Raw genomic sequence first — 23,485 nt, 5'->3', positions numbered from 1 at the left:
TTTGTTTGTTTGTGTTCTCCAGTGTTTGTTTGTTTGTGTTGTACAGTGTTTGTTTGTTTGTGTTGTACAGTGTTTGTTTGTGTTCTCCAGTGTTTGTTTGTTTGTGTTCTCCAGTGTTTGTTTGTTTGTGTTCTCCAGTGTTTGTTTGTTTGTGTTCTACGGTGTTTGTGTTCGACGGCGTTTGTGTTCGACGGCGTTTCTGTTCGACGGCGTTTCTGTTCGACGGCGTTTCTGTTCGACGGCGTTTCTGTTCGACGGCGTTTCTGTTCGACGGCGTTTCTGTTCGACGGCGTTTCTGTTCGACGGCGTTTCTGTTCGACGGCGTTTCTGTTCGACGGCGTTTCTGTTCGACGGCGTTTCTGTTCGACGGCGTTTCTGTTCGACGGCGTTTCTGTTCGACGGCGTTTCTGTTCGACGGCGTTTCTGTTCGACGGCGTTTCTGTTCGACGGCGTTTCTGTTCGACGGCGTTTCTGTTCGACGGCGTTTCTGTTCGACGGCGTTTCTGTTCGACGGCGTTTCTGTTCGACGGCGTTTCTGTTCGACGGCGTTTCTGTTCGACGGCGTTTCTGTTCGACGGCGTTTCTGTTCGACGGCGTTTCTGTTCGACGGCGTTTCTGTTCGACGGCGTTTCTGTTCGACGGCGTTTCTGTTCGACGGCGTTTCTGTTCGACGGCGTTTCTGTTCGACGGCGTTTCTGTTCGACGGCGTTTCTGTTCGACGGCGTTTCTGTTCGACGGCGTTTCTGTTCGACGGCGTTTCTGTTCGACGGCGTTTCTGTTCGACGGCGTTCCTGTTCGACGGCGTTCCTGTTCGACGGCGTTCCTGTTCGACGGCGTTCCTGTTCGACGGCGTTCCTGTTCGACGGCGTTCCTGTTCGACGGCGTTCCTGTTCGACGGCGTTCCTGTTCGACGGCGTTCCTGTTCGACGGCGTTCCTGTTCGACGGCGTTCCTGTTCGACGGCGTTCCTGTTCGACGGCGTTCCTGTTCGACGGCGTTCCTGTTCGACGGCGTTCCTGTTCGACGGCGTTCCTGTTCGACGGCGTTCCTGTTCGACGGCGTTCCTGTTCGACGGCGTTCCTGTTCGACGGCGTTCCTGTTCGACGGCGTTCCTGTTCGACGGCGTTCCTGTTCGACGGCATTCCTGTTCGACGGCGTTCCTGTTCGACGGCGTTCCTGTTCGACGGCGTTTCTGTTCGACGGTGTTTTTGTTCGACGGTGTTTTTGTTCGACAGTGTGTTTGTGTTCTGCGGTGTTTGTGTTCTGCTGTGTTTGTGTTCTGCAGTGTTTGTGTTCTGCAGTGTTTGTGTTCGACAGTGTTTGTGTTCTGCAGTGTTTGTGTTCTACAGTGTTTGTGTTCTACAGTGTTTGGGTTCTGCGGTGTTTGTGTTCTACAGTGTTTGTGTTCTACAGTGTTTGTGTTCTACAGTGTTTGTGTTCTACATTGTTTGAGTTAGAAAGATTTAGAGGGAGAGTCAGAGAGAGAGAGAGAGAGAGGGAGTTAGGGAGAGAGTTAGAGAGGGAGTTAGAGAGGGAGTTATAGAGGGGGTTAGAGAGGGGGTTAGAGAGGGGGTTAGAGAGGGGGTTAGAGAGGGGTTAGAGAGGGGGTTAGAGAGGGGGTTAGAGAGGGGGTTAGAGAGGGGGTTAGAGAGGCAGTTAGAGAGGGGGTTAGAGAGGCAGTTAGAGAGGCAGTTAGAGAGAGTTAGAGAGGGAGTTAGAGAGGGGGTTAGAGAGGGAGTTAGAGAGGGGGTTAGAGAGGGGGTTAGAGAGGGGTTAGAGAGGGGTTAGAGAGAGAGAGTTAGAGAGAGAGGGTGTTAGAGAGAGAGAGAGAGGGGTTAGAGAGTGAGTTCGAGAGAAAGAGTTAGAGAGAAAGAGACAAGAGGGAAAGGGCTGCTCCGTAGGGACCGATCAGCACTCTGGCCGTGCCCGCTTTTCCCTGACGAATCCGGGCAGCAGGGATGAATGGGGATGATTTGGCTCCCGACTTGCATTGGGGGGGGGGGGGAGGGGTACAACCACCACGAAGAGGTGTCCCCGATAGTTGCTCATCCGCAGAGTTGTTTACCATAAAAGGCATAGTGTGCAAAACATCAAACACGATCCGCAATCCCATGATGTGCAAGCTATATGAATCTCTTGTGCTTCGGTCTGCCCGAGCACCTTAAAATGTCAATCACTGTATAAGCAGCATCAACACACACCTTACAAGTTACAGGTGGTATCAGGTAAACACATCTACCATCAGGGGCATATTGCATACCTTCTGTTGTGTTACCCTCTTTTGCTTCGGCAAACGGTAAAGCCCGAATCCTCAGCACCTTGTCATCCTTCACAGCGGATAAATCAACCATTTTCTTCTTCTTTACAAGTAAAAGGTCAAGGTGATCCCAAAAGTACACATCGTTATGTAACCATATTATCTGGAGCATACCGAGTGTGCTCCACTCATTGTTTTGTTTCAGGAATAAATATAATGGTTTCTTGTTAAATCACTTTGATATTACTCATGCAGCATATGGAAGAGAAATCACCTGAAATCACCCGAAATGTTTAGAGAGGAAAAAAACCCACCAGGATGGCAGTTTATACCTGGATCAGGATTGAAACCCAGGCGACACGGTTCACAGGTGTGCATAACCTTTCAGCTTGCTGCAAACCCAACCTCGACACTAATGTTGAGAGGACGTGGTGATTGGGGTCGAGGGGTTCATCAAACTAAGGACATCACAACGTGGTGATTGGGGTCGAGGGGTCTAGGGGTTCATCAAACTAAGGACATCACAATGTCGGGATTGGGGTCAAGGGGTCGAGGGGTTCATCAAACTAAGGACATCACAACGTCGGGATTGGGGTCAAGGGGTCGAGGGGTTCATCAAACTAAGGACATCACAACGTGGTGATTGGGGTCAAGGGGTCTAGGGGTTCATCAAACTAAGGACATCACAACGTCGGGATTGGGGTCAAGGGGTCGAGGGGTTCATCAAACTAAGGACATCACAACGTCAGGATTGGGGTCGAGGGGTTCATCAAACTAAGGACATCACAACGTCGGGATTGGGGTCAAGGGGTCGAGGGGTTCATCAAACTAAGGACATCACAACGTCGGGATTGGGGTCAAGGGGTCGAGGGGTTCATCAAACTAAGGACATCACAACGTCGGGATTGGGGTCAAGGGGTCGAGGGGTTCATCAAACTAAGGACATCACAACGTCGGGATTGGGGTCAAGGGGTCGAGGGGTTCATCAAACTAAGGACATCACAACGTGGTGATTGGGGTCAAGGGGTCGAGGGGTTCATCAAACTAAGGACATCACAACGTCGGGATTGGGGTCGAGGGGTTCATCAAACTAAGGACATCACAACGTCGGGATTTGGGGTCAAGGGGTCGAGGGGTTCATCAAACTAAGGACATCACAACGTGGTGATTGGGGTCAAGGGGTCGAGGGGTTCATCAAACTAAGGACATCACAACGTGGTGATTGGGGTCAAGGGGTCGAGGGGTTCTTCAAACTAAGGACATCACAACGTCGGGATTGGGGTCAAGGGGTCGAGAGGTTCATCAAACTAAGGACATCATAACGTCGGGATTGGGGTCAAGGGGTCGAGGGGTTCATCAAACTAAGGACATCACAACGTGGGGATTGGGGTCAAGGGGTCGAGGGGTTCATCAAACTAAGGACATCACAACGTCGGGATTGGGGTCAAGGGGTCGAGGGGTTCATCAAACTAAGGACATCACAACGTCGGGATTGGGGTCAAGTGGTCGAGGGGTTCATCAAACTAAGGACATCATAACGTGGTGATTGGGGTCAAGGGGTCGAGGGGTTCATCAAACTAAGGACATCACAACGTCGGGATTGGGGTCAAGGGGTCGAGGGGTTCATCAAACTAAGGACATCACAACGTCGGGATTGGGGTCAAGGGATCGAGGGGTTCATCAAACTAAGGACATCACAACGTGGTGATTGGGGTCAAGGGGTCGAGGGGTTCATCAAACTAAGGACATCACAACGTGGTGATTGGGGTCAAGGGGTCGAGGGGTTCATCAAACTAAGGACATCACAACGTCGGGATTGGGGTCAAGGGGTCGAGGGGTTCATCAAACTAAGGACATCACAACGTCGGGATTGGGTTCAAGGGGTCGAGGGGTTCATCAAACTAAGGACATCACAACGTCGGGATTGGGGTCGAGGGGTCGAGGGGTTCTTCAAACTAAGGACATCACAACGTCGGGATTGGGATTGGGTTCGAGGGGTTCATCAAACTAAGGACATCATAACGTCGGGATTGGGGTCGAGGGGTCGAGGGGTTCTTCAAACTAAGGACATCACAACGTCGGGATTGGGATTGGGTTCGAGGGGTTCATCAAGCTAAGGACATCACAACGTCGGGATTGGGGTCAAGGGGTCGAGGGGTTCATCAAGCTAAGGACATCACAACGTCGGGATTGGGGTCGAGGGGTTCATCAAACTAAGGACATCACAACGTGGTGATTGGGTTTGGGGTCGAGGGGTTTATGGACAGAAATTGCAAATCAAAATGATTATTAATTATCAAAGGATGTAATGAAAAATGACAACATTATTCCCTTTATTGTGATTCCGTGAAGGAATGTAAAATCAATTAATTGTATATTATATGACAAATTTCATAAACATCATAAATGTCAAATATCAAAAATATCATAAATGCACGAGAGCTTCATGAAAAAATATCAAAGAGCATTGAACCTTATTTAAATATTTAAATACAGCTCAAAACAAAACGGCATTCAATCGGGGTACTTACACCACAAGGATCTCATTTGGGGTACTTACATCACAAGGGACTCAATCGGGGTACATACACCACAAGGATCTCATTTGGGGTACTTACATCACAAGGGACTCAATCGGGGTACTTACACCACAAGGATCTCATTTGGGGTACTCACATCACAAGGGACTCAATCGGGGTACTTACACCACAAGGATCTCATTTGGGGTACTTACATCACAAGGGACTCAATCGGGGTAGTTACACCACAAGGATCTCATTTGGGGTACTTACATCACAAGGGACTCAATCGGGGTACTTACACCACAAGGATCTCATTTGGGGTACTTACATAACAAGGGACTCAATCGGGGTACATACACCACAAGGATCTCAATCGGGGTACATACACCACAAGGGACTCAATCGGGGTACATACACCACAAGGATCTCATTTGGGGTACTTACATCACAAGGGACTCAATCGGGGTACTTACACCACAAGGATCTCATCTGGGGTACTTACATCACAAGGGACTCAATCGGGGTACTTACACCACAAGGATCTCATTTGGGGTACTTTCATCACAAGGGTCTCAATCGGGGTACATACACCACAAGGATCTCATTTGGGGTACTTACATCACAAGGGACTCAATCGGGGTACATACACCACAAGGATCTCATTTGGGGTACTTACATCACAAGGGACTCAATCGGGGTACTTACACCACAAGAGACTCAATCAGGGTACTTGCAGCACAAGAGACTCGGTCGGGGTACTTACAGCACAAGAGACTCAATCGGGGTACTTACACCATAATGGACTCAATTGGGCTAATTACAACACAAGAGACTCAATCGGGGGGGGGGGGGGTACTTACAGCACAAGAGACGACTTTTGGGGTACTTACACCACAGGAGACTCAATTGGGGGTACTTACAGCACAAGAGACCCAATTGGGGGTACTTACAGCACAAGAGACTCAATCGGGGAACTTACACCATAATGGAATAAATCGGGGTACTTACACAAGAGACTCAGTCGGGGTACTTACACCATAATGGACTCAATTGGGGGTAATTACACTACAAGAGACTCAGTCGGGATACTTACAACACAAGAGACTCAGTCGGGGTACTTACACCACAAGAGACTCAATCGGGGTACTTACATCACAAGAGACTCAGTCGGGGTACTTACAACACAAGAGACTCCGTCGGGGTACTTACACCACAAGAGACTCAATCGGGGTACTTACATCACAAGAGACTCAATCAGGGTACTTACAGCACAAGAGACTCTGTCGGGGTACTTACAGCACAAGAGACTCAATCGGGGTACTTACACCATAATGGACTCAATTGGGGTAATTACAACACAAGAGACTCAATCGGGGTACTTACACCACAAGACTCAATTGGGGGTACTCACAGCACAAGAGACTCAATTGGGGTACTTACACCACAAGAGACTCAATTGGGGGTACTTACAGCACAAGAGACTCAATCGGGGTACCAGTAATTACACCATAATGGACTCAATCGGGGTACTTACACAAGAGACTCAGTCGGGGTACTTACAGCACAAGAGACTCAGTCGGGGTACTTACACCTTGAGACACATTCTCGCCCGAAATGGAACTTATCTCAAGTTTGTTTTCGTTTGATTGGTCCTCACCTGGTTTATCCCGCGGAGTGATACGTACAGACAAGCACGTGCAAACGGTCTCGGGACAAGGAAATGGAAAAGTCTGAATAATGATTCGTCAGGAAGAAAGAAAGAAAGAAAAACCTCATTTTGCGGAACTGAACGTCTTGCGAAACAGCGCTGGGTGGGTGGAAGGTGGGACGGAGCGGATCCCGCATTCCCACATTCCCGTATTCCCACATTCCCTCCCAAAAGCGCTACCTTGGCGGAAGGTGAGGCAGCGCTTGATACGCCGGGCGGCCGCCTTGGGACAGAAGGTGCGGGACGCGAGCACCAAAGGTGAGCAAAGGTGCGGCCCGGAGGGCATCGTGAGGAGCCCTCGGGGCGTCTCCGTCCCTCAATCACATTGGACACCCCGGTGGGTATTTTAACATCAACTTACGGATTTTACCGCAAAACTAGAGATCCAAATAAAAATGGACCTTCGGAGAGCCAGGTAGCGAGATCAGGATGAGCTCGGCAGGAGCAGGACTCAAACGAACGGACCGATGAACCCCACACGTCCCCCTCTGCCCCCCACCCTTACACCATCACCTCCTCCTCCTCTCGAGCCGAACCCCTCGGTGCCCCAAGACGGCTCCTCCGTTAAACTGGATGTAGTGAGTCACTAATGGGAGCGCATTCGAGCACATGAAGAAGAAGAGGAATACCGTCGATCATGTGGATCCCTCGGGGCACGTCCGTGAATAACCGCGGGCTCAGCGGGTCTTCCCCCACTCTGACTTGAGCGGTATTCCCCCACTCTGTGACTTGAGCGGTCTTCCCCCACTCTGACTTGAGAGGTCTTCCCCCACTGTGACTTGAGCTGTCTTCCCCCACTCGGTGACTTGAGCGGTCTTCCCCCACTCTGTGACTTGCGCGGTCTTCCCCCACTCTGACTTGAGCGGTCTTCCCCCACTCTGACTTGAGCGGTCTTCCCCCACTCTGACTTGAGCGGTCTTCCCCCACTCTGACTTGAGCGGTCTTCCCCCACTCTGTGACTTGAGCGGTCTTCCCCCACTCTGTGACTTGAGCGGTCTTCCCCCACTCTGTGACTTGAGCGGTCTTCCCCCACTCTGTGACTTGAGCGGTCTTCCCCCACTCTGTGACTTGAGCGGTCTTCCCCCACTCTGTGACTTGAGCGGTCTTCCCCCACTCTGTGACTTGAGCGGTCTTCCCCCACTCTGACTTGAGCGGTCTTCCCCCACTCTGACTTGAGCGGTCTTCCCCCACTCTGACTTGAGCGGTCTTCCCCCACTCTGACTTGAGCGGTCTTCCCCCACTCTGACTTGAGCGGTCTTCCCCCACTCTGCCTTGAGCGGTCTTCCCCCACTCTGCCTTGAGCGGTCTTCCCCCACTCTGACTTGAGCGATCTTCCCCCCACTCTGTGACTTGAGCGGTCTTCCCCCACTCTGACTTGAGCGGTCTTCCCCCACTCTGACTTGAGCGGTCTTCCCCCACTCTGACTTGAGCGGTCTTCCCCCACTCTGACTTGAGCGGTCTTCCCCCACTCTGACTTGAGCGGTCTTCCCCCACTCTGACTTGAGCGGTCTTCCCCCACTCTGACTTGAGCGGTCTTCCCCCACTCTGACTTGAGCGGTCTTCCCCCACTCTGACTTGAGCGGTCTTCCCCCACTCTGACTTGAGCGGTCTTCCCTCACTCTGACTTGAGCGGTCTTCCCCCACTCTGTGGCTTCAGCCGTCTTTCCCCACTCTGACTTGAGCGGTCTTCCCCCACTCTGTGATCGAAGCACAAACGCAGCGATGATGGAAAATGGCATCGCATTGCTTCACCAGGTGTGTGTTCAGGTACCGAGCAGCTTGCTAGCGCTTGGCAGGCCAGTTGTTCCTTATCATTGATTTTCAACGGAGTGCTTATGAGTGCTTCAGGCACTTGGTGAGCGCTTAACAAGAAACTTGGTAACTGAATCCACACCTGAAGCCACCCTTGAACCCACCCCTGAACCCACCCCTGAACCCACCCCTGAACCCACCCCTGAACCCACCCATGAATCCCACACCTGAACCCACCCCTGAACTCACCCCTGAACCCACCCATGAATCCCACACCTAAACCCACCCATGAATCACACCCCTGAACCCACCCCTGAACCCACCCGTGAACCCACCCGTGAACCCACCCATGAACCCACCCCTGAAGCCACCCCTGAACCCACCCCTGAACCAACCCCTGAACCCACTCCTGAACCCACCCATGAATCCCACCCCTGAACCCACTCCTGAACCCACCCATGAATCCAACACCCTGAACCCACACCTGAATCCAACCACTGAACCCACACCTGAATCCAACCACTGAACCCACTCCTGAACCCACACCTGAATCCAACCACTGAACCCACACCTGAATCCAACCACTGAACCCACACCTGAACCTACCCATGAATCCCAGCCATGAATCCTACCCCTGAATAATCAATATTGTCACCACTGTGACTCGGTGTACGTCTCATTGAGAGACCTAGGCAGGATCAGGTAAATAATCAATATTGTCACCACTGTGACTCGGTGTACGTCTCATTGAGAGACCTAGGCAGGATCAGGTAAATAATCAATATTGTCACCACTGTGACTCGGTGTACGTCTCATTGAGAGACCTAGGCATGATCAGGTAAATAATCAATATTGTCATCACTGTGACTCAGTGTACGTCTCATTGAGAGACCGAGGCAGGATCAGGTAAATAATCAATATTGTCACCACTGTGACTCGGTGTACGTCTCATTGAGAGACCTAGGCATGATCAGGTAAATAATCAATATTGTCATCACTGTGACTCAGTGTACGTCTCATTGAGAGACCGAGGCAGGATCAGGTAAATAATCAATATTGTCACCACTGTGACTCGGTGTACGTCTCATTGAGAGACCTTGGCAAGATCAGGTAAATATAATCAATATTGTCACCACTGTGACTCAGTGTACGTCTCATTGAGAGACCTAGGCAGGATCAGGTAAATAATCAATATTGTCATCACTGTGACTCGTTGTACGTCTCATTAAGAGACCTAGGCAGGATCAGGTAAATAATCAATATTGTCACCACTGTGACTCGGTGTACATCTCATTGAGAGACCTAGGCATGATCAGGTAAATAATCAATATTGTCACCACTGTGACTCGGTGTTCATCTCATTGAGAGATCTAGGCAGGATCAGGTAAATAAATCAATATTGTCACCACTGTGACTCAGTGTACGTCTCATTGAGAGACCTAGGCAGGATCAGGTAAATAATCAATATTGTCACCACTGTGACTCGGTGTACGTCTCATTGAGAGACCTAGGCAGGATCAGGTAAATAATCAATATTGTCACCACTGTGACTCGGTGTACATCTCATTGAGAGACCTAGGCATGATCAGGTAAATAATCAATATTGTCACCACTGTGACTCGGTGTTCATCTCATTGAGAGATCTAGGCAGGATCAGGTAAATAAATCAATATTGTCACCACTGTGACTCAGTGTACGTCTCATTGAGAGACCTAGGCAGGATCAGGTAAATAATCAATATTGTCACCACTGTGACTCGGTGTACGTCTCATTGAGGGACCCAGGCAGGATCAGGTAAATAATCAATATTGTCACCACTGTGACTCGGTGTACGTCTCATTGAGAGACCTAGGCAGGATCAGGTAAATAATCAATATTGTCACCACTGTGACTCGGTGTACGTCTCATTGAGAGACCTAGGCAGGATCAGGTAAATAATCAATATTGTCACCACTGTGACTCGGTGTACGTCGCATTGAGAGACCTCGGCAGGATCAGGTAAATAATCAATATTGTCACCACTGTGACTCGGTGTACGTCTCTTTGAGAGACCTAGGCAGGATCAGGTAAATAATCAATATTGTCACCACTGTGACTCGGTGTACGTCTCATTGAGAGACCTAGGCAGGATCAGGTAAATAATCAATATTGTCACCACTGTGACTCGGTGTACGTCTCATTGAGAGACCTAGGCAGGATCAGGTAAATAAATTAATCAATATTGTCACCACTGTGACTCGGTGTACATCTCATTGAGAGACCTAGGCAGGATCAGGTAAATAATCAATATTGTCACCACTGTGACTCGCTGTACATCTCATTGAGAGACCTCGGCAGGATATGGTAAATAATCAATATTGTCCCCACTGTGACTCAGTGTACGTCTCATTGAGAGACCGAGGCAGGATCAGGTAAATAATATAGGTCAGAGTGGTCATAGAATGGCAGGTCAAAAGGAAAAACACGAAAAAACAGGGGCCTGAGAACTAACCCCTGGGGAACACCTGAGGGAACAGGGGCCCAGGCTGAATGTGCTCCTGGGGAACATCTGAGGGAACAGGGGCCCAGGCTGAATGTGTCCCTCGGAATTGCACCAGTTGTTGACAGCCTACTCTGTAGGATTGAAACCACTGCAAGGCTGAACCGCAGATTCCATATATGAACAGATTGTGAAGGAGAACACTGTCCATTGCTCCAAAGATCAAAAGCCTTGCCCTATGGAAGAATATGGCATCAATATGATGGGATTTGAGGGAATCAAGGTTTTGGCCTAGTGCTGATAAATTGTAGTAAGTTGTCTGATGGAACGTTCTGGGAGGAAACCATGATGGTGGTCTGAAACAAGGCGGCATCCTGAGTGATGGCGGTCAGAAACATGGCGGCATCAATAGTGATGGCGGTCTGAAACAAGGCGGTATCCATAGTGATGGCGGTCAGAAACATGGCAGCATCCACAGTGATGGCGGTCTGAAACAAGGTGGTATCCATAGTGATGGAGATCTGAAAAAAGGTGGCATCAATAGTGATGGCGGTCTGAAACAAGGTGGTACCCATAGTGATGGCGGTCTGAAACATGGCGGCATCCATAGTGATGGCGGTCTGAAACATGGCGGTATCCATAGTGATGGTGGTCTGAAACATGGCGGTATCCATAGTGATGGCGGTCTGAAACATGGCGGTATCCATAGTGATGGCGGTCTGAAACATGGCGGCATCCATAGTGATGGCGGTCAGAAACAAGGCGGTATCCAAAGTGATGGCAGTCTGAAACAAGGTGGCATCAATAGTGATGGCGGTCTGAAACATGGCAGTATCCAAAGTGATGGCGGTCTGAAACAAGGTGGCATCAATAGTGATGGCGGTCTGAAAGAAGGCGGCATCCATAGTGATGGTGGTCAGAAACAAGGTGGCATTCATAGTGATGGCGGTCAGAAACAAGGTGGCATTCATAGTGATGGCGGTCTGAAACATGGCGGTATCCATAGTGATGGTGGTCAAAAACAAGGTGGCATTCATAGTGATGGCGGTCAGAAACAAGGTGGCATCCAGAGTGATGGCGGTCAGAAACAAGGTGGCATTCATAGTGATGGCGGTCAGAAAAATGGCGACATCCATAGTGATGGCGGTCTGAAACATGGCGACATCCATAGTGATGGCGGTCAGAAACATGGTGGCATCCATAGTGATGGCGGTCAGAAACATGGTGGCATCCATAGTGATGGCGGTCAGAAACATGGCGGCATCCATAGTGATGGCGGTCTGAAACAAGGCGGTATTCATAGTGATGGCGGTCTGAAACAAGGCGGCATCCATAATGATTGCGGTCTGAAACATGGCGGCATCCATAGTGATGGCGGTCTGAAACAAGGCGGCATCCATAATGATTGCGGTCTGAAACATGGCGGCATCCATAGTGATGGTGGTCTGAAACAAGGCGGCATCCATAGTGATGGCGGTCTGAAACAAGGCGGCATCCATAGTGATGGCGGTCTGAAACAAGGCGGCATCCATAGTGATGGAATTCCGATTAAGTTACGATTGATTAAGTTACGATTAAGTGATTGTTACGGATTCGTCACTTCCGTTGTTGTGGTTCTCATCCACTGTAAACATTTTTGGTTGCATGTACTATTATTGTTATCGTTTAAGTGAATTGGAGATAACTGTTTTCAAAAGGTAAAAAAAAAGTTAGTGTTTTAAAAGAAACCGGAAACCGGATTGGGAACCGGACAAAGAAGAGGAGGAACAACAACAACAACAACAGGCATTTTAAGGCCATTTTCCCTGCAAGAGCGGGGGTTAGCCTTGCGGTCCCCATGACAATGTTCTCCATTTTGCCATATTTTCTGCATCTCCCCTTGTTAACCCCCTTGCCCGCATTTCTTCTTCGACCATCTTTAGCCAAGTCTTTCTCGGTCTTCCCCGTCCTCTACTTCCTTCTACATTCATTTCCATCACTCTTCTCAACCAGTCACTTTCATCCTTCCTCAACACATGACCAAACCATCTCAACCTGTTTCTCTTCACAGCATCCATGACAGGCTCTATTCCCATCATCTTTCACAATTCATCATTTGTCTTCCTCTCTCTCAACGATACTCCACACATCCACCGAACCATTCGCATTTCCACCCTTTCCAGTCTTCGTTGCTGCTCTACGTTCATTACCCATGTCTCGCTCCCATAAATCATAACACTTCTCACACATGCAGCACAGACCTTTCCCTTCAGCTTCAACGACACTCCCCTCCTCATCAGCACGCCACTCAGTTCCCCAAACTTCTTCCATGCATATCTCACTCGAGCAACCGTTGCCGAGTCTGATCCACCTTCTCCATTCAGCATGTCTCCTCAGTAACAAAATGTTTTCACACCTTCCAGCTTCACGCCGTCTCCAAGATCCAACTCAACATTTCCTCCATCTGCAGCTCCCTCTGTGCACACCTTACACTTGAATGTAGCTGCCACACTGGTTAATGACCCTCTCAAACCACTACATTTTTGATGAACCCACGCAGAGCACTTTGGACATTGAATGGAATTCACTCCGACACCCTTCCTGCACACAGCACACGGCCACTTCCCAGTTCTTTCCACCTCACCACATGCTTTACCACTTGCCATCACCTTCGTTTTTCCGATATTCACCTTTAGACCTTTTGTCTCCATACATTCCTTCCACTTGTTCATCTTTTCCTTCAGTCCATCCATACTTTCTGCAATCAACACCAGATCATCTGCATACAACAACGCCCATGGTAAACCCTCCTGGGAGAAGAAGAGGAAGAAGAAGAAAAAAGAGGAGGCGGAGCAAGTGAGGTCGGAAAAGGAGCCGAGCTGCTTGGAGGTCTGGAGCAAACGCTGGCGAACGGGGGTCACTAGCGAACTTTGGGGTTTCCTGGGAAAGGGATTCCTGCGACAGAGGTGTTATCGCTGTGACAGATAAACCTGCGTGACAGGATTTGCGGTTGATTCCGAAGAGAATCATAGCAGTGCCATTAAGTCTCGAGAACGGACCGTTGGCCATTTTGTCTCGTGCCTGATTTCGCATCGCTCCAGGTTTTTCCCCTCGCGTCAACCATTTCAACGCATCCAGACGTTAACCTGGTGTGTGTGTGTAATGTGGATTTTGAGTGGGAAATTGCGGTTCGCCGTGTGGGGAGTCGGTGAACATCCATACTCGAAGGTGTGATTTCCCAGTCGCCTCTTGAGGACACTTTTGCCTATCTTTGGCAGTGTGACTGTCAACCGAGCGGGATTCTAGTCTCGATACAACATCGTTCTGATGATCACTGGAGCGTGGATCGACTTTGGTTTGAAGCTGGGACAGAGACATTGGGAATGTTATTTTCGCTCACTTGGAGCACAGTGAGTTATATTGTACAAAACTGATGGTACCATCATAGGAATGATATATTGGTTGTACAATTGATTAATATTGTTATTGTACTGTTATTCTTCTGTGCCGCCATGGAAACATTCTTGTGTGACGCTAATACAATTCTTGTTTGTTGGTAACAATTGGTGTGGTTTCACCATTGATCTTTGACACACAGAATAACACATCTTTCTGCCGTGACTCCTCTCGGGGCTTGGAGGTACAACGTGACTGGGGTTTGGGGAGGAGCACGTAACAATAGTGATGGCGGTCTGAAACAAGGTGGCATCCATAGTGATGGCAGTCTGAAACAAGGTGGCATCCATAATGATGGCCGTCTGAAACAAGGTGGCATCCATAATGATGGCGGTCAGAAACATGGCGGCATCCATAGTGATGGTGGTCAGAAACATGGCGGCATCCATAGTGATGGCGGTCTGAAACAAGGTGGCATCCATAATGATGGCCGTCTGAAACAAGGTGGCATCCATAGTGATGGTGGTTTGAAACAAGGTGGCATCCATAGTGATGGCGGTCAGAAACATGGCGGCATCCATAGTGATGGCGGTCAGAAACATGGCAGCATCCATAGTGATGGCGGTCTGAAACAAGGCGGCATCCATTGTGATGGCAGTCAGAAACATGGCGGCATCCATAGTGATGGCGGTCTGAAACAAGGCGGCATCCATAATGATGGCGGTCAGAAACATGGCGGCATCCATAGTGATGGCGGTCTGAAACAAGGCGGCATCCATAATGATGGCGGTCAGAAACATGGCGGCATCCATAGTGATGGCGGTCTGAAACAAGCCGGCATCAATAGTGATGGCGGTCTGAAACAAGGCGGCATCCATCGTGATGGCGGTCTGAAACAAGGCGGCATCCATAGTGATGGCGGTCTGAAACAAGGCAGCATCAATAGTGATGGCGGTCTGAAACAAGGCGGCATCCATAGTGATGGCGGTCTGAAACAAGGCGGCATCCATAATGATGGCGGTCAGAAACATGGCGGCATCCATAGTGATGGCGGTCTGAAACAAGGCGGCATCCATAGTGATGGCGGTCTGCAACAAGGCGGCATCCATAGTGATGGCGGTCTGAAACAAGGCGGCATCAATAGTGATGGCGGTCTGAAACAAGGCGGCATCCATAATGATGGCGGTCAGAAACATGGCGGCATCCATAGTGATGGCGGTCTGAAACAAGGCGGCATCCATAGTGATGGCGGTCAGAAACAAGGTGGTTTAATTATATAACAATTGTGGTTTCTGTTCAGCACCTTGAATAAGATAACGAGTCATGCAGCAAACTGAGCACCTTGACGATATGCTAAGGACCTTTGGTCACACAATGTGTCAGATATACCTGTCAGTCTAAGCAACGTAATCATACATTGTGGCAGGTATACCCAGTCAGTCTAAGCAAGCTAATCATTCAACGTGTCAGGTCAGGTATACCCGTCAGTCTAAGCAAGCTAATCATACAATGTGTCAGGTCAGGTATACCTGTCTGTCTGGCATGCTAATCATAGAACGTGTCAGGTAGGCTATACCTCTCAGTATAAGCAAGTTAATCATACACGTATCAGGTATACCTCTCAGTACAATCAAGTTAATCATGCACGTGTCAGGTATACCTGTCAATCTAGCATATTACACGTGTCAGGTATACCTCTCAGTACAATCAAGTTAATCATACACGTGTCAGGTATACCTGTCAATCTAGCATATTACACGTGTCAGGTATACCTCTCAGTATAAGCCAGGTAAACATGCAATGTGTCAGGTCAGGGATACCCCTCAGTATAAGCAAGGTAATCATACCGACCGCATCATCTTCCTCCAACTGAATCATTTTGCACCCGAAAGTGAAAATCCTCTCTGTTTCATTATTCAAAATATTCCCGTTACCCTACATAGCACACCTGAGCACAATAACACTTTCGCTCCAAGTATGTGAAAAAAAGGAAAGAAACAAGAAAATCCACAAATGTTTCCACATGGTGCACATTGGGGAAACAGGAAGTTTGGGTCTGGCAAGCACTATTGGCAAACGCTCAGCACAAAATTGAACTTGGTTTCAGGATCGCAAGATAGAATCCTGAACATTTAGCCACAACACGTATCGTACACCATATGTGGTTTCTCTGAATTGCACGTTTAAACACCACGGAAGAGGAATATTACTATAATTCACCAAATGTCTGTCCGTCTGTCTGTCTGTCTGTCTGTCTGTTCCCAGGTACCGCAAAAACGGCTGAACCGATCGCAACGATATTTTGGGTGGGTAATCCTGTGACCCCCTGGAGTAAAATAGGCTATATTGTTTTTCCAATTTTTTTCCAATTTTTCCAATTTTTGCAATTTCCAATTTTTCCAATTTTCCAGTTTTTCCAAACACGATGGAATAATATTTACCGATATGAACAGTGATGTGGCTTTTGTTGAAATTCTACTAATACTGTTTAGATTTTGATGATTTGCGTGTGATTATGATTTAACGGATGTTTATATAAATAGTTTAAAATAAAAAAAGCCTTCAATTTCTGATATTTTACCTTTTCATTTGGGCCTCCCAATTGAAGCCCCGCCCGTAGGACGGATACCGTTGCTAGTCCCTGAAATCTGATAACCTCCCCTAGTAAATTTTGCGCCAAACTAGGCCGTAAACCTGCAGGATGCCTCTCTAACCCGCTTGCGTGGTTTTGATGGCGAGCAGACCATGGCATTTTGTTGTTGCTTGTGGTTATCCATATGCATTCCTGGTTTATCAGCCTTCAAAATCACCTGCCACCATTACAAGGTCCCTCTGATCCACTTCCGTGACGATGCAAATAATGTGGTTGCAATGATTTACCGGATGGAGAGGTTGGCGAGGAGATTGTGTGACGGAGGGCACGCACCCAGGTGTCCATTTCGCTTTGTGAGTTGGCAAGTAACAGGTATGAGTCTTGGCTGGTCATGGCTCGATCACCTCCTGTTATACAGAACAGGTACACACATTATTTTAAAAAGGCCATACCAGAAAATTACAACACGAGAAGAACCAAATTGTCCACAGCATGGATAGACTATAAAAAGAAGAAGCTTTGAACAGTTTCCCACATTCATGGATGATAAAGTGCATGTAAATGTACAAGATAAATCCCCAAATAATGAAGCTGATTGGGAAAGCCATGGATCTATGGAATACCACACTAATCCTGCAGTACTCAGACGGAAATATTGAAATTCCAGGAGTGAAGATACGACGTGGGATCTTCCCAGGAGACGGCCTTTCCTCCCTCCTGTTTTGCCTGGCACTGGACCCACTAAATAACCTCATTAATGAGCAAGGACACGGATACACCCTGACCTCCAATACAGGGACGGCCAAAGAAGCAACAAAGGTGAAGCATCTACTGTATATGGATGATTTAAACGTCTTTGCACCAAATGACGAGAAATTGGCAGAACAATTGAAATGAGCGAAACGGTTTTCCGACGACATCCAAATGGAATTTGGCCTCGATAAGTGTGCCAAGTGCACATTCGTGCAAGGTAGATCAACAAAAACGGACAACATAAAATTGATCTTGAAACAACAATACAGGAGCTAGCCAACGAAGCACCTTACAAATAACTTGGAGTAGAAGAGGGCCAAAAAATTCGTCATAAAAATGCACAAGACAACTACCAACGAACACCTGTGTAGAACGAGGCTGATCCTGAAAACATATCTCACTGGAAGGAACAAAACCAAAGCCATAAACCAACGAGCAGTACCAGTGTTCAAGTACAGCTGCGGAATATTTAACTGGTCACAATCGGATATTAAAAAACTAGGTATAAAAACAAGGAAACTCCTCACGATCCATAAAATGTTCTACAAAAATCCGACAATCCGTGCATCCCAAGAATGTACCTGCTGAGGAAAGAAGGTGGCGGCTTGAATGAACACAATCAAGTGCACAGAGTGACGACTATAGGATTAGCAGAGTATGTGAAAAGCTCAACTTTTGTGTACAAATACAATTTGTGTACAAGCATGAACACTACAAACCAGAAAAGGTATCTCTCACTCACCTTGCAAAAAACTTCCAAAAACAGGTGTGAATAGAACATCTCACACGCCAACAGAAACAGGTGTGATTAACAGATGTCACATGAAACCGAAACAGCAACAAATACAGCCCCAATTATTACAAAAAAGAAAAATACAAGATGAAATACCAGCAGATATATAGTGACAACTGGGAGAAAGACAAAAGAGCAGGGAAATATAAAAAAAAGAGTTGGACAGATTGGGGATAGACAAAGAAGGATCACTGGAATATGGCTAAGAAGAGGTCAGCTCAACTGCGACAGAGAACGAATCACTATTAATGCCCAAGACCAAGACACACAAATAGCGTTAAGAAGATGGCAAGACTGAGTCAAGCGGACAAGTGTAGGTTCTGCAAGGTAGAAACAGATAGCACGAGCCACCTCATATCGAGATGTAAAAAACTCATGTCAGAACAGCAGTACACTCAAAGGCACAACAGGGTATGTGGAGTAATCCACTAGCACATCTGCAGAAATTACAATATCCCAGTTCCAGAAAACTCATGGAAAAAAAGCAGTCATTGAAAACAAGGACATAATGCTCACGTATGACATGATAATCCCATCTAGTGTGAACACAGAAAACAAAGCATTACGTCCAGACATTGTACTCAGGAACAAAAGGAAAAGACAGCATTGATGATGAGATATCAGTGCAAGGCGATTTCGGCCTAAACAACGCAGAAATCAAGAAAATGACCAAATACCAAGACCTCAAGAATGAAGTGAAAAGATCCTGGAAGCTGAAGAGCATCAAAATTGCACCAGTGATAAATTGGAGCAACAGGAATGATGAAGAAGAACCTTACAGAGATCTTAAAAACCATCCCCGGGAATATTACCACAAATGAACTACAACTGGAGACAATCCGGGGTGTGGTGACGATCCTGAAAAGAGAACTTGGAACAAAACTCTGAAAAAGTTGAACAGTTTGGTCCATGAACCGCGATCCGTTACTGGAGTGGAGATGGATACTTTGGGTCCTGGAGGACTCAGTTCCACCTCTTGGAACCTGCAAATGGAGGTAACAACCAACGACACACACACACACACACACACACACACACACACACACACACACACACACACACATACACACACACACACACACACGCACAAACACACACTTTTCTTCATCAACATCTTTACTACATCTCCAAACAGTGATCAACAGTGACATCCCAGTAAGACCTAATTAAATACTGCACATGAATCTTGTTTTTCCAACCATTGACGAGGATCTTCGTGATTTCAATGTCATGACCTTAACCTCTCCATGTTTGAGGTTTAAGATCCCAACATGGCTCCATCAATCTCAATGAGACGGGTCGTGTGCAGACAACCAAATGCTGGTACAGAGAGAGCACCACCGTCTATTTATGGGTCAGTGGTCGGAGGATGTGCACGTTATAAATTGCAGGAAACATGCCGAGCGGAGCATATTATGGAGTTTGCGAAATCTGGTTTCATCCCACCGGATGAGCAAGAGCAGCAAACTCGTCAGCAGGGCCTGGAAAACGTTCCTACAATTACCTTAAGTGACAGGGAGACAGATAAATGGATAAATGTGTGTTCTAATCCCATTTGATGATGAATACACCTGCGAGCCAAAAACAAGCCACTTCGATCCCTCAATCCCCCATTTGTGCCCCCAGGCCCTGCTTTTTGACCGGTGCATTGTGGGTTATTACCCTGCACTCGCCAAGCGACAAGCGCGGCTAAGCAATCTTGCGCGTACGTACAGTCGGTACATACATATATGTACGTGTCTGCATTTTAAAAATTCATTTTCTCATCAACCGTTGGTCCAATTGTGAATGTTCATTTTAGCTCTTACACGAGCTTCGATCTTGTATACGAAAAAAAAAGTAACACAAACTTTTCACCATAGTGTTAGAATTAGTTAGTGATAATTATGACGTCATAAGTCACGTCGTATGGGCGTCATCTTGGAAAAACCGAAGCAAATTGAACTTCTATATCTCCAAAACCGCTCCATGGAAAAAATGAAAACATGGCTCATTGTAAAGAACTCCGCATGGGGAATAAGTGTTGTTAACAATGACCTCATTGGTGCCTTAATTATGACGTCATAATTCAACAAATACAACACAGTCCGATCAGTTTGAAATGTATTGAGCGTGATCCATGCAACAATTATATTGGAGAATGTAAATTTATGGTGTCATCGGTCACGTGGTGTGGCAGCCACATTGGATCAAAGAAAAAAAAACTTATAAAACAGAACAGTTGTCTCGCACCAAGTCTACTGCACATGCACTGTAAGTATTATATGAATACCATGTAGTGTTCCCAAAAGACACACCACACCTTATGCCGGCTAGTCTGTGCCTGGGTTTCACCTGCTGGCATCAGCCTCCTATTGGCTTAACGATTATAAGGTGGCTGCTGTGATGTATGTAGATTACTGTATGTAGATTACTGTACTGTCTGTAGATTACTGTATGTATATTAATGTTAGTAGATTAATGTATGTAGATTACAGTATGTAGATTAATGTTTGTAGATTACTGTATGTAGATTACTGTATGCAGATTACTGTACGTAGGTTACTGTATGTAGGTTACAGTATGTAGATTACTGTTTGTAGATTACTGTATGGAGATTACTGTATGTAGGTTACTGTATGTAGGTTACTGTATGGAGATTACTGTATGTAGGTTACTGTATGTAGATTAATGTTTGTAGATTACTGTATGTAGATTACTGTATGTAGGTTACTGTATGTAGGTTACTGTATGTAGATTAATGTTTGTAGATTACTGTATGTAGATTACTGTATGTAGGTTACTGTATGTAGGTTACTGTATGGAGATTACTGTATGTAGGTTACTGTATGTAGATTAATGTTTGTAGATTACTGTATGTAGATTACTGTATGTAGGTTACTGTATGTAGGTTACTGTATGTAGATTAATGTTTGTAGATTACTGTATGTAGATTACTGTATGTAGGTTACTGTATGTAGGTTACTGTATGGAGATTACTGTATGTAGGTTACTGTATGTAGATTAATGTTTGTAGATTACTGTATGTAGATTACTGTATGTAGGTTACTGTATGTAGGTTACTGTATGCAGATTAATGTATGTAGATTAGTGTAGGCCTATTTAGCTTACTGTATGTAAAATTACTGCATGTAGATTACTGTATGTAGATTACAGTATGTAGATTAATGTTTGTAGATTACTGTATGTAGATTACTGTATGTAGATTACTGTATGTAGATTACTGTATGTAGGTTACTGTATGTAGGTTACTGTATGGAGATTACTGTATGTAGGTTACTGTATGTAGATTAATGTTTGTAGATTACTGTATGTAGATTACTGTATGTAGGTTACTGTATGTAGGTTACTGTATGTAGATTACTGTTTGTAGATTACTGTATGGAGATTACTGTACCGTATGTAGCTTACTTTATGTAGATTACTGTATGTAGATTACTGTAAAAAAAAAAAAAACATTTTGTATACTGAATCGAGGCTCATGAAAGAGCTAACAGATTCTGTAGATTACTGTGCGTAGATTACTGTATGTAGATTACTGCATGTAGATTACTGTATGCAGATTAATGTATGTAGATTACTGTATGTAGATTACAGTATGTAGATTAATGTATGTAGATTACTGTATGTATATTACTGTATGTAGATTAGTGTAGGCCTATTTAGCTTACTGTATGTAAAATTACTGCATGTAGATTACTGTATGTAGATTACAGTATGTAGATTAATGTTTGTAGATTACTGTATGTAGATTACTGTATGTAGATTACTGTATGTAGATTACAGTATGTAGAATAATGTATGTAGATTAATGTTTGTAGATTACCGCATGTAGATTACTGTATGTAGATTACAGTATGTGGATTAATGTATGTAGATTCCAGTTTGTAGATTAATGTATTGTTACGGATTCGTCACTTCCGTCTTTGTAGTTTTCATCCACTGGAAGCATTTTTAGTTCCATGTACTATTCTTGGTATAGTTTGAGTGAAATGGAAATAACTGTCTTCAAAAGGAAAAATTAGTGTTTTAAAAGAAAAACGAAATGGATCGGGAGAAACCGGAAGAGAAGAAGAAGAAGAGGAAGTGAAAGCGGAGCAAGTGAGGTTGGGGGAAAAAAGCCGAGCTGCTTTGAAATATCGAGCGGACGCTGGCGAACGTGGGTCACAAGCGAAGATTGGTTTTCCCGGGAAAGGGATTCCTGTGACAGAGTCGTGATCGCTGTGACAGATAAACCTGCGTGACCGGTTTTGCGGTTGATTCCGAAGTGAATCGTTGTTGCAGAGCAGGTACGCCTCCATTACGGGCCTGTCCGCCATTTCGCCTCGCTCCAGCCTTTTCACCTTGCTCCAGCCATTTCACCGTGCCCAGCCGTTAGCCTGGTTCGCATGTGTGACGTGGATTTCGATTTGGAATTTGCGGTTCTCCATGTGGGAGCCACTGAACGTTCATACCAGCGTCATTGTCTGGTGAACCGAAGGTGTGATTTCCCAGTCTATTTTGGGTGCACCTTTGCCTGACCGACGTCGGCCCGCCACCCACCCAGGGGCTCTTCGGCAGCGTTGACTGTCAGCCGACCTGGATTCTGGTCTCGACACGACCTGTTTCTTGTGACCACAAGAAATCCACGCTCCGGAGACCACCGGAGCGTGGATCGACTTTGGCCTGGTGCCGGGACAGTGACTTTGGGAATGTTACATTTCGCTCACGTGGAGCACCGTGAGTTACCGAGTTAAGAAACTGATGGTACCATCATAGGAATTATATGGTATTTTGGTTGTGCAATTGAAAGTATATTGTACTTGTGCAAGTTGTTATTCTTGTGTGACATTAATACAATACTTTGTTTTGGTATTGATTGGTTGGTGTGGTTTCACCCTTGGTCATTGACACACATAATAACACATCTTTCTGCCGGGACTCCTTTTGGGGCTCAGAGGTACACCGTGACCGGGGTTTGGGGAGGAGCACATAACAGTATGTAGATTACTGTATGTAGATTACTGTATGTAGATTACTGTATGTAGATTACAGTATGTAGATTAATGTATGTAGATTACAGTACGTATGTAGATTAATGTATGTAGATTACTGTATGTAGATTAATGTACCGGTATGTAGCTTACTGTATGTGAATTACAGTATGTAGATTAATGTATGTAGATTACAGTACATATGTAGATTAATGTATGTAGATTACAGTACATATGTAGATTAATGTATGTAGATTACAGTACATATGTAGATTAATGTA

General features: G+C 46.3%; 1 protein-coding gene across 2 annotated transcripts in view; it reads right to left on the bottom strand.

The window, feature by feature from the left end:
• Positions 1 to 23,485, bottom strand: part of LOC137433041 (rho GTPase-activating protein 22) — a 103,299-nt gene that overhangs the window by 20,361 nt on the left and 59,453 nt on the right. The window contains exon 4 of one of the 2 annotated variants that reach the window (XM_078783893.1): positions 16,973 to 17,092. The exons of the other annotated variant lie outside the window; for it this stretch is intronic. Within the exon in view, the coding sequence (XP_078640019.1) occupies positions 16,973 to 17,092 (120 nt within the window). The remainder of the gene's footprint in view (positions 1 to 16,972; positions 17,093 to 23,485) is intronic. 2 annotated transcript variants of the gene reach the window in all.

Source organism: Myxine glutinosa, chromosome 8 (genome assembly GCF_964187855.1).
Source record: "Myxine glutinosa chromosome 8, kmMyxGlut1.1, whole genome shotgun sequence".
Classification (NCBI taxonomy): Eukaryota; Metazoa; Chordata; class Myxini; order Myxiniformes; family Myxinidae; genus Myxine; species Myxine glutinosa.
The sequence above is the reverse complement of the archived record's forward strand: the minus strand, read 5'-3'. Positions and strand labels throughout refer to the sequence as shown.